Source organism: Mixophyes fleayi, chromosome 1 (genome assembly GCF_038048845.1).
Source record: "Mixophyes fleayi isolate aMixFle1 chromosome 1, aMixFle1.hap1, whole genome shotgun sequence".
NCBI classification, from domain to species: domain Eukaryota; kingdom Metazoa; phylum Chordata; class Amphibia; order Anura; family Limnodynastidae; genus Mixophyes; species Mixophyes fleayi.
Genome location: NC_134402.1, coordinates 265,329,364 through 265,348,847, shown reverse-complemented (window position 1 = coordinate 265,348,847; position 19,484 = coordinate 265,329,364). Strand labels below are relative to the sequence as shown.

Here is a 19,484-nt window from a genome sequence, read left to right as displayed (position 1 = left end):
TCAATATATTTCCCCTATTTTCATTACCAATAGAACCAATGCAAACTGCATCCAGTAATGTCTAATGTAACTACACGTGCCAATGTTCAAATCATCCCATAGAACGCCCTTAAAAAACGTCAAATAGTTAGATGTGATTTTTTTATGCTCATTACTAATCCAAACACACTATTCCTGTTGTACAGCTGCATTTAACATACACCGCATGAATTGGTTTGGATTACTTTTTGTATAAATAAGAAAAAAGTAAATATGTTTTTGAATCATGGGAAGGACTAGACGATAGGCAATTATGGCCTGACAAGTTAACCCGTGCATGATACTCATGCATTCTAGTCAAATCAAGCTACTTAAGGCGTTAAAAAGGTTCTTGTCATGCATTTGGGCCTAGCCCAGGCCTCCTCAGGGAAAGAGCGTTACTTCCCGACGCAAGCGCCCTTTTTAAAGTGGTTTTGTCCACATGTCACCACCTCATCATTTTTCTCCATCACCTCATCCTTCATCTTCATCGCCACATCCTTCATCAAGCTACTTAAGTTGTTAAAAACTCCCCACTGTCACCCCCAGGAACCACCAACCACTCCCAACTGTCACTTCTCCTTCAAGAAATATATAGGTCAGTGTATAACTCTGCCCAGCAGGTGGTGCTGCAGCTTGGTATTTTTTTTTCCACACACGCCACTAGGCATTTATATAGTAGATAGTTTAAAACCCCGCATAGTATTGATAAGAGGGCGAACTTACTTTTCACATGACAGCACAATAGATTAAGCTGACCAGTGTTTCAAAGCTCAGCTCAATATTTCCATGCTAATAAATTATATATATACATACATATATATATACATACATATATATGTATATATATATATATATATATATATATATAAATAAATAAATAAATAACTATAGATGAATTGTTATACTCACTCCACCGGCCTTAAGCAGCTTCTTCCTGAACTCCTCAGTGGGGTTGTTAAAGGTGAGTTTTTCGCAGCGGAGATGGTTCACAGGTGGATGGCCTTCAAGGTGAAGAAATAGGTCATAGTCAAAGCGAACCTTCTTAGGTTCTTCCTATGGGATTAAAACAACCCAGGGATGTAGTCAGATAAAGTGAGTTGTAGTTTATTTTTACTGTATTACTCCACTGGCCTGTTATTCTTACTTTGGAATATTAAAATAACTACAGGACAACTGAAACAAAATCTTAATCAAATTATATGTAAACTGTATTTAAGATAAGAAACAAACTAGGGGGTATATTTACTAAACTATAGCAGCCAATGAAATGATAACCAGAATCTGATTGGTTGCTATAGGCAACATCTCCACTCTTTCAGACCCGCAGTTTATTAAATGTACCCCTTGGTCTGCAAAACAAAATAAAGTTTAAGACATTATGGGGGGTATTTAATTGTTAGCCAGAACCGCTAAAATCCCGCGCTCGAAAAATATTACCGTTAATATGGTTATAATTCGCTGGATTTTAGCTCGCAGCTCAGGAGCGAGCTGAAATCCAGCGAGTAAATTACCGTATTAACAGTAATATTTTTAGAGTGCGTGATTTTAGCGGTTCTCGCTAACAATTGAATACCCCCCTATGTATTTACAGAAAAATAAAGTAATTAAATGTATTTAAATATGTTTTATAGGTTTTGTTCAGCAACAAATAGCAATTCTGTTTAAGCAGAAAATATATTATATATTTCAAACATTTACAAACATACCTTAAACTATTCATAAATACATAATTTAAAAAAAATTAAATAATAATATAACGATATATGTTAAGGGGAAAAAAAGGAAGTGTTTAGTCATGAGGCCTACAGATCAAATTGTCCAACCAGGCACAGGTTCCCTAGAAATACACCTGTGGTGAATGAAGCTGTAACATTTTGTTGGACTGCATGTGTCAGGCATCCATAATTCAGGTCCAGATTTGCAATGGGATAATATTTCTTTAAAGAGCATATAAATATAGTAATATATAAAAAGCCTGTGTTTCATGGTTCAAAAGTGGGGAAGAAGTCAGGGGCGATGCACAGAACCCTATAGCCTCATACATCCGAGTGAATGGGTTGTAGCTGCCTTTGTAGCAGAAACACTGCACACAATTATGTTTCCAAATGCAAGTTAATAACCAGTGATGTCATTGTGAATTGAAAACATTTTTTACTGTTATTTGACCTTTTCTTCTACTATTGGCATTCTATTAGCCACTTGCTTTAAAGGGGACCAGTACATAAGTTCTGATGATGTTTGTGAGAAGGGAAGACTACTTCTATACGCTCACTGTACACTAGTAAAGTGAGCATGTGCAATATCTACGCGAGGGTCATGGAAGATGAGTAGGCAGAGCACTGCACCAAGCTTAAGAGTTTGCCGGTGTTCTCAACGACAACTAGTTTGAGCCAGGGAAAAAAAAGTTGCACATTTTTGCAGAATGTAAAAGATTTTAAATACGGTAATAATGGAAAAAAAAAAGTTATGACATCATCTTCCAGAAAGGTCTAAGCTATGCATCTTTTGTTATTTGCTACTAAGTGAAAGGATATACTCAATTAATCTATACTTTATAAGAAATATTAATTACAAATTTAAATAAGTACATAACGCACATGGGGCTGCACAGTGGTTAACATTGCTGCCTCACAGCACTGGGGGTCATAGTTTCCATTCTACCCAGGGCCATTAAGCCTGGGGGCTGTTACATATAGTTGTTTTTCATAAAGATGGAGGCTTGCGAATGGTCCTCCCACTCACCCCCCTGCTTTCACCAGTTATCAGCAAGGTCTGTCAGACACTAGCAAAACGGCTGCCTGTGTATGTGCTGTTCTTATTAGCCTCACTCAATCAAACCTCTACTACTCATGGGTAATAATTCATGATGCCCCATAATATATCACTAAATATTTATTTAAACTGTACCCAGAAGAAGAAGAAAATAATATGCCTGAGTCTGGGAAGAAAAAAAAATATTTAAATAATGGGTTCATTTAATTAAGGAAGATGAAAAATACAATTTTTCACTTTATAATTAGGCATTGAGTATTCCCAGTCATTAACTAAATAGCTAAACATATCAATAAGAAACATGATGTGTTTATGAAAACACTAAACACCAATATATAAATTAATACACTCTGTCAATACTTCAATTTGATCATAGAAAGCATTTTAATATAAAAAAAAACTAACAATTTGCTTCCAATGAAAAGATCAATAGCTGCACAGAGAAGCCAGCAAATCCATTTAACGTGATATTACTAGACGCTCTCCTCGCAAACACTGGCTTTGTAGATATATGAGCAGTACACCTCAGGATCAAAGCCATGTAAAGGTAGATTACAATGAACAATTAGGGAATTAATATATTTGTAACATAAAATTAAAGGAAAACTCCATCCGTAACTAAAAATTCACATTTGTTTGGAGTTGTATACGGTAAGTTAACCATTTATCCGGAGTTAAACGTTTTTCCATAACAGAAAGGTCAGACAGGTCATCAGATGTCGTCACAGGACCCCTACACTAATGGTAACATGCCTATATGAAAAGGTCTGCTTCTGTGAGAGTGAGGAGAGCATTGCCGGACCCAGTGGTAATCGAGTTATCGGTGCTGTAAACACCGACACCGTTTACTCCTACATAATTATTCTGATAATAAACAGAGCGACATAGAAAAAAATACTACTTACCAGTAAAGAGACACAGAGGAAATCCGATGAGAGGAGATCACGACACTTCCAAATGACGTCAGTTGCGTGTGTGACTTGGAAATTTCGGATTTTAAAGCGACAACGCATGGACCCAGGTATTACCTTTACGTTAGGGGTTAGGGTTTAGGGATTAGGATTAGGGGTTAGGATTAGAAATAAAATTATTACCATAGTCTGTGCGTTGCTGCTTTAAAAACAACAACAACAAAAAACAAAGTTGCGCACGCAACTGACGTCATTTGGAAGTGTCGTGATGTCTTCTCATCGGATTTCCTCTGTGTCTTTTTACTGGTAAGTAGTTATATTTTCTATATCGCTCTGTTTATTATCGGAATAATTATGTAGAGGTAAACAGTGTCGGTTTTTACAGCACTGATAACTCGTACTACACCCGCCGGACCACAGAGGTGACCTGCTATATCAGGTGAACCAGGTAAATGCTCATATATGGTATGGTCAACAATGAACCTTACTGTGACTGAAGCACATTTTTAAAAGCTAAGCACATTGGTTGCATGGTGTGCTTAAATTACTCCCCATAAAATGTTTACACCCTGGTTTATATGTCTTAAATTTCTTTCTTTTGAGTTGTTACAAAAGTTATTTGCAGAGTTATAGTTTAAATCCTAAAAGGGTTTTAAAAACTTTCAGATTAACATTTTTAACTCTGATTTCCTTCTCGAAGTAAAGTAAATAAATAAGATGTGAACTGAATCCACCGACACATCCATTGAAGAGACATGTGTTATCACGGTTACATTTTGTTTTGTCAAAAAGGCATGTCATTTTTATTAATTATTTTATCATTGACTGGTAAGGCATGACAATGCTCTACAGCGCTGGACAGTGGGAAAACAAGTCATACAAAACAGGGACATACAAGGTAGACGAAATAAAAGCAGACCTGAAAACAGAGTGTAGGAGGGGCCCCGGTCTTGAGAAAGCTTACATTCTAGATGGAAGCGGGTACAGCTGAAGCCAGAGGAGCGAGTGTGGCTCAGAGTGGAGATTGGGACAGTTGTGAGAGGGTAGTATACATGGGAGTAGGGTAATTTCTAATAAAAAGAGGTGGGTTTTCAGGTGGAGGGGGGGGGGGGGGGGGATTTAAAAATTAGAAGGCTGTGGAAAGGCCTGATTGGGTGTGATAGGGAGTTCCGTAAGCAAGTAGAGCCATATGAGAAGTCTTGTAGGTGGGAGCGAGAGGTTATTACCAGAGCCTAGGTGCAGGTCAAAGGTAGATACAAGAGTGTGAGAGGGACAGTATTTTGAGATGAGATTTAAAATGTATGAAGGAGGTGACTAAAGGAATGGTTCAGAAAAATGTTTTACTGCATTACAGAAATGGTGCATGTGTTGATTGTGAGAGCAATGTCTGATCGCACGGCTTCTTATATGTTCGCCACAATGGCTCATACAAGTGATTTTCATACAGTTTTGATGCATCTTAAAAACTGGATGAAAAATAAAACAAATTATGTTCAGTACTGCTGCCATAGCGTAACGCATTTTTAATGCAAATATCCAACTGTTGAAGCCCGGTTTAACACATGAAAAAGGGACCTGAAAATCCGACTTCTATTTTTCATACTGTGAACAGACCCAACTCTTCTGAATGCTAAAAATAAACCACCAAAAATATCTATTTCTACTTGATACCAGATATCAATTAGCAAAAATGATCCACAAAGTAAAGATGATAAAATAAACGTGATAAAGTACCTTATTTTTAAAGTAGACTTCTATCGGCAAAATAAAACCAGCATAGCCAGATTCTTCTACTTTGTATGGTGGGTCCTTGCACACTGAAACATAAGCATATAATAAAACATTAGTATAGAAAGAAAACAAATTATAAAACACTTAGGAGCTGGGAAATGAGCACAGTAATACAAACTGTTAGAAATATTACACACATCCTGAATATTAAAATAATATTCTAGTCCAAGATGGCATGAAAGATTACCTATAGCCTTCATAATTATATATAGAGTATTAGTTACTAAATTCAAATTACCACTTGATAACCCACGGCATCAGATTATTTTAATTTCTCACTTAGCCATCAAGTTTTGCAGATGGAACTTTTTTTTTTTTTAAATCAGTAAACTAGGAAAACAACTGTCTGTATTCTTAGGCTTAGTGGAACATCTAAGGTCTTGCTCACACCTATCTGCTGTTAATACACTTTCAGCCACTTACAAATGGCTGAAACCTGCATTAAAAATATAATGAACATTTTTTTCTGGCCACGATCCACTACTGTGTTCTAAAATTGTAATGCTTACGGTGTGGCACAGCCTATTTCTCATGAGTTAATGCATGCTACTAGTACAACAGATTGCAATGATAAAAGCACAACGTATGTAAAGTGCATGGAGAGGATGCAACACTAAACACATAATTTATTTCAAGTATTTCCTATCTCTGACATTCAATATGCCAAAAATTATTTCCCAAAATAAGTAATTATTTTTTTAAACCTTATCCAATAGACTACAGCTCACCAATCAAATGCTTTATTGCTTTCTCATTAATGTGATGGAACCCTCACCCCACTGGACATATATGAGGGAACCATGCACAAATTATACCCTCAGTTTAAATTGTATTATTATTATAATCATTTGTCACAAATAAAAGGTTTACAGTTTTTTTTTAAATACAATTATTGTAGTCCTTTTCGTGTTGGTCAGAAAGGGCCAAGTGCTACAGGATTATAATCTCCAGGTTATATACATTCCTACTAAATTTCATAATGAGAAGACTACTGTAGATTCAGCCCGGGATAAGGGATTCCATCATTTTCAAACAATGCACCACTTGAGAAACTGTATAACTTAACAACATCAATACCTGCTGTGTATTGTAAAAGCTACTACAAATATTTAAATTAAAAAAAAGTAACAATGAACCAAGACAATACAAGTGCCATAAAAGTGCATCATAAAATCAAACTTCAGGTTTCAGAAAATTATTTGGAGTTCCAGCTGTCTATTCCTAGCAATATGTTAGTTTGTTACCAGAAAAAAATTAAATGAAAATATGCCACATATACCAGCATTGGCATTCAATTACCTGCTTTCAGAAATGCAAAAAAAAAAATGCAGTTAGGATCAACTGGCATATATAAACAAACAAGTTAACCTGTGCATGATACTCATGCATTCTAGTCAAATCAAGCTACTTAAGGTCTTAAAAAGGTTCTTGTCATGCATTTGGGCCTAGCCCAGGCCTCCTCAGGGGAAGAGCGTTACTTCCCGACGCAAGAGCCCTTTTTAATGTGTGTTCATGAGGTAAAATTACCTCACGAAAATGAGTTTGACCCCTCAACTCGTAAATTTAGCCTTTACTACCCCTCCCACGGGGGAAGATGGAAGTTAACTGACTTCACTATTCTAATTTTTATGTCAAATAATGTCAGTATACCAAATTTCAGGTCAATTGGATAAGCCCTTTCTGAGAAAATAGTTTTTTCCACACACACACTAACACACGCCGCTAGGCTTTTATATTATAGATGGTATGTAGGTGTGTGTATATGTATACATCTGTGTATGAGAATATATGTATCTTCGTTTGGGAGTTCAGCTTAATTGCTGAAATATTAGATAGGTGTACAGAATTATATTTAAATAAACACTAAAATACATAGGGGTATATTTACTAAACTGTGGGTTTGAAAAAGTGGAGATGTTGTCTATTAGCAACCAATCAGATTATTGATTACATTCTTCACGGTGGCTCAGTGGTTAGAACGTCTGTCTCACAGCGCTGGGGTCATGAGTTCAATTCCCGACCATGGCCTTATCTGTGAGGAGTTTGTATGTTCTCCCTGTGTTTGCGTGGGTTTCCTCCGGGTGCTCCGGTTTCCTCCCACACTCCAAAAACATACTGGCAGGTTAATTGGCTGCTAAAAAATTGACCCTAATCTGTCTGTGTGTGTGTTAATGAATTTAGACTGTAAGCTCCAATGTGGCAGGGACTGATGCGAGTGAGTTCTCTGTACAGCGCTGTGGAATTAGTGGCGCTATATAAATAAATGGTGATGATGATGATTCTTCAAAATGACAGCTAGAATCTGATTGGTTGCTATATGTAACATCTCCACTTTTTCAAACCCGCACTTTAGTAAATGTACCCCATGGTATCATGTGTACAGTATATTAATGAATACCTATGACACATTCATCAGTCCCCTTATTTAATGAAATGCACATTTAAAAAAAGAAGATTTAATATCTTGCATGATGAGGGCAAGTAGATCGGTCCCAAGTATATCGGTCCTGCAGTATACCTCCCTGGTAGAGATGTCCTTATATGCATACATAAGAGGGCGCTACAAACTGCATATAAATCTATCACTTAAGATGAGGGCTATTGGTAGTATGAAAAGGTTAAGAGGGAGTAAGTACCTATGTCTTGGTTCAGTTCAGGAGCCACATTGGACAGCATCATCATCAACATATATTTATAGAACGTCAGCAAATTTCGTAGCACTTTGCAATTACAAACAAACACAGTAATAAAACAATACTGGGTAATACATACATGCAATGTGAAGGCTTTACCCTACTGCCCAAGACATTAAATGAACTGTATGGACATTAATTAAGAAGAATGTGAGGGCAATACTTAAACATACTAAAACAAACAGCTCTTTCTTTCCTCTCTAAGGAGAGTGTAACATTGAATGATGCTTCTGCATGCTTAACCAAATAATGGACCCAGGGCATAAAATAGGTGCAGTCAAATTAAAAAATGACTCTAAAAAACAAGTTTGCTCCACAGGGAGATTATTGATATGGTAGTGCCAATCTGATTTAATATATCTGAGCTGAGTGTCATTTGTACTGTATGAATTCAATTTAAAGTATGACTAAAAGCTTTTAATAAGCTGGTGCAGTGAGAGTGACAAAGCTTGCACAATTAAAATAAATAATGTTCATCTATATACTAATCCAGCTTTTTTAAATGTGCTGACAATTATATTAATGAGCTAGAACCTTTCCATGACAACAGATGTACCTTGATGTCATTCTGCATCTGTTTCAAGGTTTGTAACCAGGAAGACAATAAGGTAACCGACAGTGTACAGCTGTTTATGTGCCTCTGTAACAATTCTATAAAAACCTTTAAAAAGGTGGACCTTTTAGGATAATAGTTTTTACAATATCCCTGTCTTCTGTATCTAACTACTTTTCTCCATGCTAAAAAGAACAATGCTGACCTACACAACTTGCTGACTGAGTCAGGAATATTCATGAATCTCCCACCTCTCCTTTACTTTAGAACGGTTGATAACCCCTGACAAGTGACTTGTGTGTAACTGCAAGATGTAAATCACTTTCACCATTCAGTGTAATACTTGGTTTTCAACAATGCTATTGAAATGAGCATAGAAATTAGTGGACTCCTACCCCAAACAACCTGCACATACTCCCTTCCTCCACAGAGTTCATTTTTAAGTTGCTCTCAGGTTGATCATAAAGTTAAAACATATGTACAATGTAGAATAATGTGGCTCAGCAGATAAAGTGTTAAGCAGTTGATGGATTGCCTAACCAAACCCTTTTGTTTTTCTCTTTACAAAAAAAAGGGTGTGCACAAGTGAAAAGATGTTTACATACGTTTAAGCCAAGCACAGAGCTGAAATGAAAGGATAAAATCAAAACCTGCTAATGGCTCTGTATTGTGTTCTAATTATATCGCCAATATATAGCAGAGTGTTTGAAAGCACCTTGTTTGCTTTACCTCTTATTATCATCATCATCATCTATTTATATAGCGCCACTAATTCCACATTATTGTACAGAGATCTAACTCAGTCCCAGCCCCAGTGGAGCTTACAGTCTAAATTCCCGAATATATACACACACACACACAGATTATGGTCAATTTGATAGCAGCCAATTAACCTACTAGTATGTTTTTGGAGTGTGGGAGGAAACCGGAGCCCCCGGAGAAAACCCACGCAAACACGGGGAGAACATACAAACTCCACACAGATAAAGCCATGGGTGGGAATAAAACTCATGACCCCAGTGCTGTGGGGCAGAAGTGCTAACCACTAAGGCTCATTAGTGAGGTATAGGGAAGGACACCAGTTTACTAGCAAAAATTATTTGAATTTTATAGGCCTTATAACCCAGATCAAAGGCCTGTTCTAATATTCATATTGCAATTCTGTCAATGTGCCCTGACAATATCAAAACAGATGGTGACAAACACATAAAAAAATATTTTGTCATGTTAAACCACATGCATTAAATCAAACTTCTCATTCTGTTTTGACAAATCTAACATTAATAGTACAGCCTCAGTGAAAGTTATATTTTGAATACACAAACCAAAATTTAGTTATCAAATCACGCTTCTCCCTCTGTCATACATGCTTCAGACATTATTTAAATTAGCTTTTGGTGTGGGCTAGATTCTGTGACATTGATATCATGATAATTCAGAGCCAATGTACTGAAAGCTGGCAGCCTGATGTCACAGAATGTTTCTTAGGAGCACGGTGAGCATGCCCCTGACAATACATGGGATGTCCATTAATACTCATGAATATTCATAGCTGTCCAGAAGATGGCCAACTTCATGCAGACACGTAAAAAGGTAAATACTGAATCTATACAAAACAAACAAGACAACTAAGATACATTTAGGCATATGATGTCTGTTCAAAGATATGCTTAACATGCAGCTGTGTGTAGGTGATAGTTAATTTTTAACAGAATAATTTATTCAACTTCCCAGACCTCACGCTGAACATGCTTGGACAAGTTCATATACTCTTCAGAATGTCTTAGATTATCTAAAAATTGTGCTAAAATAACTGCTCTTACTTAACTTTGACATTTATCATAACAGATAAAACATGGTCTATGTTCTATTTTTGGTGTCATGAGATGAATAAAAAGTCTATGGGTATGCAATTTTTGTTATATAGGTATAAAAAGGACTGCTATGGTTCACATAGATCATTTCCATTTGTGCTGCTTTTCCCGCAATCTACTCATAGCAATGAATGACATGCTAAAGATAGAAAATATGTGTAAAAGAAGTATTAATAGTCCATCCTCCTGTTAGGATTCTGATCCTAATTTGTATCTGGCCTGCAGTACCTCAATGCTACCAGAGGTTCTGCTGTTTTGCTATTTTCACCTCATCTTCAGGAGTTAAATACCTTCCCTGATCATCACCTGCACCTGTTCCACTGCCCCAAACATTGCTCCTTGCAGTTCATCAAGTATTTCCTGCTTCTGGTCCCTGCCAGTACTCCTGTGTAACTGTGCCTGTTGTTCTCCCGATTATCTGATTTCTGCCTGTTCCATAGTTTTGCACCTTTGCCTATGACCCAAAACCCTGTCTTCATTTGACTTTGCACCTGCTTCCTCCCTGGTATTGTTGTGGATCTCTCGTGTTCTGACCCCCAGCTTGCCTGACCCTTCTTTGCATCATCTGGTGTCACCTGACTATCCTGGTATTCGCTCTCCTTGTGCCTTCATCCCATCTCTTACACCTGGCAATCCTGGTATCCAGCCTCTCCAGCTCCCAAGCTATAAATGATATATCCTACATCTGTATGTAACCATCGACTGCACCTATTTAATATTTGTGAAATCCTTGTTATTATAAAGTCACTTTGTTTTCACTACCAATACTTTCCATTGTATCCATACTTGGAATTGGAACGCCTCAATTCTGTAAAAATACAGTTGTTATCCAACACAATGGTTTCCATACAACCTGTTTATGTTAACCATGTTGAGTGCAGTGCAAAGACAGGTAAAACCTCCAATGGGTAAATTGAAGCTGGAAAAGAAACCCATCTGGCACCGGTTTGTACCAGTGAGCACGAGTAGTACCAGACCTAGCTCACTCCCAGACTCCCTCCCTTACTTTGCTAAAATAGTATATAGTAAGTTGCGGAGGGTGGGCCAGATACAAACAGACGAATGTCTAAGATACGGTCAGTATCAGCTGATCCTGAACCTTATCTTGCTCCTTTACAACCTTCCTCCGCGCATCTGAGTCTGTCACTGATGCAAGGTGCTCCACACACGCTTCTTAAAGAATACATAGAGATACGGACTGGGACTACCATAAAAATTAGCTGCTTTATTTTGTATAAAGTATAAACTTCTTACAAATTGATTTTGTGGAAGGGGATATAAGAGTAAGGACAATGGGAGGGCGAAGGAGAGATGTGCCTCCTCTTACCCTAACCATGTTATTTGTGTACCTTCTGTTCATCTGTGAAATGTTAGTGGATATGGACATGGAAAAAAAAATCTCTACCCAGAAAACGACAAGTCCCGAGCATTTTGGATAGAAAGCCACATATCTGTTTTTATATAAATATAGCACTTTTTACAGACAGATTTCAGATAGCTTAATTTATTAAACTACGTTTGGAAGAAAAGCGTTGCCAGATTAACCTACAGCCACTCCATCACATTTAGAGCACTACCTGGTTTGAACGCTTATAACAATACCTTTTCCAGCTGTATTTCTATATATGTTTGTATTTGTGTTTGACTGGATGAAAAAATGTCTGACCTGTTTGTGTTAATTGTAAAAATACTTTTTTTGTTCATGCATTTTACTTTTAGATAAATATTCTCTCTTTTCAGAACCAGATATTGAAATATATTCTAAAACGAATACAAATTATGTAGAGCTCTAGTAATCTCATATTATAGGCAAAGCAATTCCCAAGGAATGGTACGTTTGAGAAGGGTAACTTCTGAAAGGTGCAGTGCATTGTGGGGTTTTTTTGGCTGAAAAAACCATGGCACTCAAAAACACTAGTCTAACACAAGACTATGGCTGCAAATATGAAGAGATAAATATTCCTATACAGAATGACTTGTCCCCACCTATTTTAGTGAATACACATTGAAAGCGTAAGTGAAAATAAACCTTCCTTATAAATGAAGTGTGCTTGCTGTGCCACTCCAGAGAGACAAGGAGAGGTCATGTTACATAGAACAAAGCTTGGCTGTATTTTATATAGCAGAAGCTTATCACACTAAGCTTTTGTTTTATTTAACAGTGATCGAGGGACTGGCAGTCTTCCCAAAATGTTTAATAAAGACCTGTTTTATATACAAGAGTATTTATGGGGTTTACAGAGATTACCCCTTATCTGATAAAGAGAGATGGTATGTGAACATGTTTGGAAGTTTTAGCTCAGTGATGTGAAGCTGCTCTTACACATTCATACTCACTAGTTGGGCATTCCTTATCAGATTACAATAGGTAAGACACAAGCTGGGTACACACTACAGGGTTTTTGTCCAATAATCGGCTCAACCAGCCGACATACGACCGCTCGTTCGAAAGTCGGGTCAGTGTGTGTAGTGACACGATGGTCAAAAGTCTGCCCAAATAGATGATTGTCACCTCATTTTGTTGGTCGTACCGTTCAAGATTTCCGTTCCATTCTCCTTTCCGTTGTGTAGTGTGTATAAATTTCCGACCGATCCACGACAACCCTCCCGTACTTCCTCGACCTGGGGGGCGTGTGTATGTAAATTTGTGATGCCTGTACCAGTCCCACGTGGTGCGGTATTTGCACATCACTGAGTTGTGTTTTGTATATATGTGTATTGCACCTGTCTGATTGCAGACCATTACACCTGTGTAAAGCATGTGTGTTATTACCCTTTGCATCTATATTGTGAAACTATTCATATTTACCCTTTATAAGTTTAATAGTTTATAAAGGTATAAGTTTATAAACTCATATTAACCTTTATTAACTAATATTTGTAAAATACCCAGAATAAACCACAAAGTGTTAATGCAACAGTTTTATTGCAGGAAAAAGTCCAAAAAAATTTATTGCGGAATATGACAAGTGAAAAAAATTATATTACACTTTAAAGGTGCTAGTGGTTTGTGGCAGAACAGTTCCAAACAGCATACACATTTCAACAAAATTTTTCTCAAGGTTTTTAATTTTTTTCTTGATGTTACTTGGGTTTATATTCCCTTTGATTTCTTTACCTACGAAGCAAGGAAATAAAAAATGTTTACCATTAAACTTCTATATCTGTAATTTATATCCAACAGCAGAAATACTCTCATTTGCTCACCTTGCACACTGCTCGAGATCAGTTTATGTTGTGGTCCCTGTGGCACAATCGCAATAATAGCGGGCTTAAGCGCCATATATTGTGGAAAACAGGCGCCATTTTAGTTATTATAATGGTACAGGTATGTACCCAAAGCATTTAGTTGTCTATACATGTTCACTGAAATACCTTTGTGTATAACTTCTTTCATATCTTGGTATTCAACATCAATTTTTTCTTGTTTGATAACAGGTGTTCCATTAGTGGCATCAGTGGTATCTAAACAGGCCTTCTCACCGTTAATTCTTCGTTCTGACAAAAAAATCTGTTACAAATCAGGCGTTTGCATTGCTTTGTGTGAAACTAGAATGAAATACATAAAGTCCTTTAAGCAGGTACACTACACGTGCTACTCACTTGTTTTAATGTCGTAGTCGTACTGGTCCAGTACTTTTATCATCATCTCCACCTCTGGGCTCATTGGCTTTTCTGTTTGCTCTTTTTGAGCAACTCTATCTCCCACCTTAACTTTTTCAACATTTATTGGCCCTTCCAGCACCATCTCTGTCTCCGTCTCCATAGCTGCAACCACCACTGACACCTTCTCACCCATCTTCTCATGTTCCTCAGCGCCAGACAGGCTCCTCTGTCATTTTATACACTGCGACATGGGCATTCGTTTCTGCTGTGGACCAATCAGCGATGATGCCCGCAGAGAATGGAGCATTGTGGGTGATGCCTATTTGTGCATAATAACCTTGTGTATGGAGATTTTGGGTGTTAACTATAGTGAAAGCTCTGCCCCTTTATGCTAATGTCTTTGGTACATCATTACATGCCCCGCAAATGTTGCTTCAGTGGGTACGAAATTAAAATCCTTACTCACGACAACATGGCTGTAAAAAGTCGCTAATGGGACGGCCGCTCTTCCCTTTATCGTGTGAAACAAGGCTAGTGTGTATGCAGTCCACGAACCAAGAGATTGGACCATCAGTCGGATGTAAAGTCGATCGGCATAAGAAGTTGGTGGAAAATTCTGTAGTGTGTACCCAGCTTCACAAGCCATTAGCACAGCAAACTCATATGTGCTTTAAATTGCTTAGATGATTATTACATGTTCTTTACCCAGTGCATATATGTGGAAGAAATGTGTGAAACCTATATGTACGTTGAATGCATTAACAGGAGAAATCCCCAAAAGAAACCGAATGGCCACATAGCAGCAGTTACACTGGCCATGCCAGTGAGCCAGTCACTTATATCATAAAACAAAGTTGTTATTTTTGTACTTGTACACACAGTACCATGGCATTTTACTGTGTGACATTTTAATAACTGATTCAAAAATAAGTATTGTTCTTAGAATATTTTTTAATGAAACCAGCAAATATGTATATACTAGATTGCAAGAGGGCAAATATAGGAATTCTGCCATAGAAATGTGTGGAACACGTGAGTAGCAATTATACTGTTCTTCGTATAGTAAGTAAGCAGGAGAGGGAAAAGAAGAAAAAAAAAGAGAATGTGGCTTGGGAAGTTCAACAATCCTAAAAGTCCAAAATCAGTGTCTGATGGATTTCAGTATTAAAAGGTAAATCATTATACAGCCATACTATGCCCGTATTAGAAATAGTGGCACACATTGAAAGAGTACAATAAGTCTGGAGGAACAATGAGGAAAAGATCACCCATACTTCACTTAAAAGTTGGTAGGATAATTTCAGTCACACTATCATGAAGCCTTTATACTCGCTGCAGACCTAACCCCTCCTTAGATTAAACACTGGAAATGGCCAAAACATGAACAGTCCTTGTGTATATTGGACCAAACCCACCAAAGAGACACAACCTGGCAGGATAGGTTCCCTATGTCATGACTGATAACTGAACTGCAGGTACTTTACTAAAGTCCATCTGGGTATACCTGCAATACAAACTAACATACAAATAATAGCCAACAGGTGTCCTTATGATACATTGAGTTATTTGGAAAATGGAATTAAGAGTTGTAATAAAACAAGAGACTAATTTTAACCCACCATGGATGTGCCTTAAAGAATGGATTTTGGTTGGAATACTTTTTACTTGCTTTCCGATATTTATCATATTTGCCAAGGAATTGCAGCCCAGCATGTTAAAGGCACTGTTACCTGAAAAAATTCCCTAGTATCATATTTGTCCAGTACAACTAATTCTGTTAATTAACTTAGTCCATGCTGACAATGGCTTCTGTCTTGTTGTGGTTTAGTCCTGTTCCTCTTCACCTTTGTGTATTTGCCGTTTGTTCTAAAACGGTCTTATCTTCGCTTTGTCTTCTGTCCTTACTAGAGATGCTCGAGCTCGGTTCTCCGAGAACCGAGTCCACCCGAACTTCGCCAACTTGAGTGCTGAGCCGGCTCGGTACTTTCGCGCGTCCTCGGAAGTGAAAACAAGGCAAAACGTCATTGTTGCATCGTTGGATCTTGCGAGTTTTGGATTCTATAAGTACCGCCCAAGGCGATTCAGTGCCATTTCACAGAGAGACACAGAAGAGGTAGCACAGTTTCTGGCAGTCTCTAGTGCAGTTGGGCAGCATCATATCTAAAACAGAAAGAGGGGTGGCAGTTTTCTTAAAAGTCTCCAGTGACATTCTACTGACTTATAGCTTACACAGAAACAGGAAAGGTCCATTGCTCCATTGCTAATTGTCATTGATGAAATAGTAACAATAGGGCTGGCAGTGGTCTTCAAAATCTGCAGTCACATTGTGCTGTGCTATTATAGCTCACACAGAAAGAAACAGGAGATGTCCCAGTCTTGTTACCAGTCTAAGTCTAGGTGGCATTGCTCCCTTGCGAATTGCCATTGCTAAAACAGAAATAGGGTTGGTAGTGTGACACATGATGGACCGCCTATGCCACCCTGTCTGTTGTTGCTGGGAACAGTCTCGGCTCACCGTTTGCCACCGTTCCCTTTCGTTATGCCAAATGCACCCTCTAACCGCAGTAGGAGCGGCTTACAATTGCTGCCACCACTGGACTCCTTACCGGCATCCAGTACCGGGTTTCTTCTGGATATCTGACGCTGCAAGTGTACCCCGTTACTGGTGTACCTGGGCTGGTATCCCTGACCTCGTCCTATGGATCAGGGTTGCTGTAGATGCATCCCCCCTGGCCTATCACACTGGCCAGAGCTGCTGGGTAGCGGGTAGAGCGGTGGTACCGGAAATCTGGGTCTAAATCTCAGACCAGTCGGGAATGGATTAGAGTTGGGTCTAATCTGTAGGTCACAGGAATAGAGAAGTTTCCAAGCAGGTCTTTGACGCAAGTGATGTTTATTTGCTCACCCTGTTTGAAGGTACCAATGAGCAGGTCAGATGAAACAAGAATAAAACAGTGCTTTTTATACAGTTTTGGACACAGCCTCAAGGAATAAACCAGCCCCCCTGAGGTCTGAGCTATTTTTAGAATCATGTTGCAATTTTGTTACCCAAACATGAATTTACATGGAATGCAAAGCTAACAATATTTACACTTATCTGTGATATCCCAAAACTTACTGTGATTTCCTGCATCATGTTTTAGACACAGGTAATCTAACAGCAAGTCTAATTAAACCTTCCTGTGCCTTCAGGTGCTGAACCCTCACACATCAAAAGGTCTAATTAACATGAGATTAACATGGGTCCTTTCTTCAGATAGTTGCAGAATACACATTCCCAAGGAAAAAAGTTACAAAACCGGAAACAAGTCATTTCCCTACCCCAAAATACACAAAAGCCTTCCTCAGCAAAGGCTTATTGCATTAGGTATATGCCTCAGAAATAATGCATTTCCTCTAGCAAAGTTAAAACAAAAACGAATTTCCTCCCCTGGTCTCAGAAATAAAGATATTTCTTTTTACCAAAATACACACAATATCAAAAATAAGTACATTTGCAATTATATAAATAAGGACCCTGCACTATTTTCTTCAAATAAATTTATACCATAAGTTATTAAGTTATAAGGGATCCAGTCACACAGTGTTCTTCAAAATCTGCAGTCACATTGCACTGTGTTATATAGCTCACACAGAAATAGGAGAGGTCCATTGCAATTTTCATTGCTGAAATAGAAATAATTTAAGTCAGGGGAACAAAAATGTAATAGAACTTCTTTTACCTTGTGTGAGGATACCACCCTTAGCTGGGATGGAAGTTACCCTTTGTGGGATTTAACTCACTCGGGTAGACCAGGATATATCCAAAATAAGACTTTATTACGACAGCACAACACCACAAGACGTTCACAAGTTACAGGGTAAATGGTAGCACGTATCCTCCAGCAGCCTCCTGCAGTCAGCACTCCAAAGTCATAATCTCTGTCCCTTTCAGGGTCTTATCCTCCCGCAATATTACCACTACCGTTTAGCAAAACAGTTATGGTGTCTCCTAGCCTGGGTTACTAGCTCACACCAACCCTGTCCTGGTAGGGTTCCCTCCAGCGGCACCACAGTGCCTGGCCCAGAGTCCTTTTCACTGATGTCTTCTACACCAGGATCCTCCAAACTAGCATCGCTCTCCTGGCATTCTCCTCGCCCTATATTATTTTCTCTGTACCCAGGAAGTAGGGTCAAATGTCTCAAACCTCCCCTTTACAGAAGGGGCCTCCCAGTTAACAATTTAGCTGCTAGACATACTGTCCCTGTTACCTTGATTAGACAATAGAATGGCTTGACTCAATTAGCTGTTTTGGCTGGATACACTACACATGGGGTTACAATAGTACATCAAGGAATGACACTGCACGCTTACATGGAACAATAAGACTTTTGACACATATCAGCAGGGTTACACAATATAAGTCTGTGATACCTTTTGATACAATTACATTTATATTGATACATATTGATACATTTCCCAATGCTATTTCAACCAATATATTACTGTGGAGGCACATTGCATATGAGTAGAAGTTCTAACCTCATTACCTCTCAGGTTATCTGTTGACCTAGCTAATTAACATGGGCTGCCAGCTAGTTAACTCAGACATTGTTCTGATAACAAACCTCATCTCAGCTGCACCCCATACAATAGACATTTAAGACAAATGGTAATTACATTAGCTAGCACAAGCAAAATGACTGCTGCTGTTCTGAGATTTTCACACAGTATGGCAATATTGTTTATATTTATAATACATACAATATCACAGGTAATAGTATGGGCAAAATGTATCTAATAACATGAAATAATAATACACATAATACACCAATTCTCTCGTGTATATACTTAGACTGGGCCAAGGATTACAATAAACCGTGAGAAACGGGTGATGATTACATAGTTCTCAGTCCAGTAGCACCCCGTTTCCTCACACCTTGGTAAAGAAAAAAAGACCTGTAATCCAGGCAAAGATAACTGCAGAAAAAAATAAAAATTACCAACATGTCATTCCACACATGTAGTGGCAAGGAAAGAATCGGGCTTTCGCCTTTCTCTATTAGTGCTAGTTCTGCAACTGACACTGAGGCATTTTCTTGTAAGGTCAGTCATGACCAAGCAAGAACTTGTCATTCTGACTCAAAAAGTGGTGCCCAAATACTTTTACATGTAAAAGCCAAGCTGGAAGAAAACAGTACGGTATTAGAAGAAAAGGTATGTTCAGATTCAGAAATGACACAAATCCCTGAGGAGAGTCTATCCACGAGTGCTATGTGTAAG

General features: G+C 38.1%; 1 protein-coding gene across 7 annotated transcripts in view; it reads right to left on the bottom strand.

Annotated features, from left to right (window-relative positions):
- Nucleotides 1-19,484, bottom strand: part of MLLT3 (MLLT3 super elongation complex subunit) — a 238,615-nt gene that overhangs the window by 94,301 nt on the left and 124,830 nt on the right. For all 7 annotated transcript variants that reach the window (XM_075210574.1, XM_075210544.1, XM_075210536.1 and 4 more), the window contains exons 3-4: nucleotides 5,439-5,521; nucleotides 931-1,074 (exon numbers count right to left, since the gene is read on the bottom strand). In XM_075210574.1, the coding sequence (XP_075066675.1) occupies nucleotides 931-1,074; nucleotides 5,439-5,521 (227 nt within the window). The remainder of the gene's footprint in view (nucleotides 1-930; nucleotides 1,075-5,438; nucleotides 5,522-19,484) is intronic.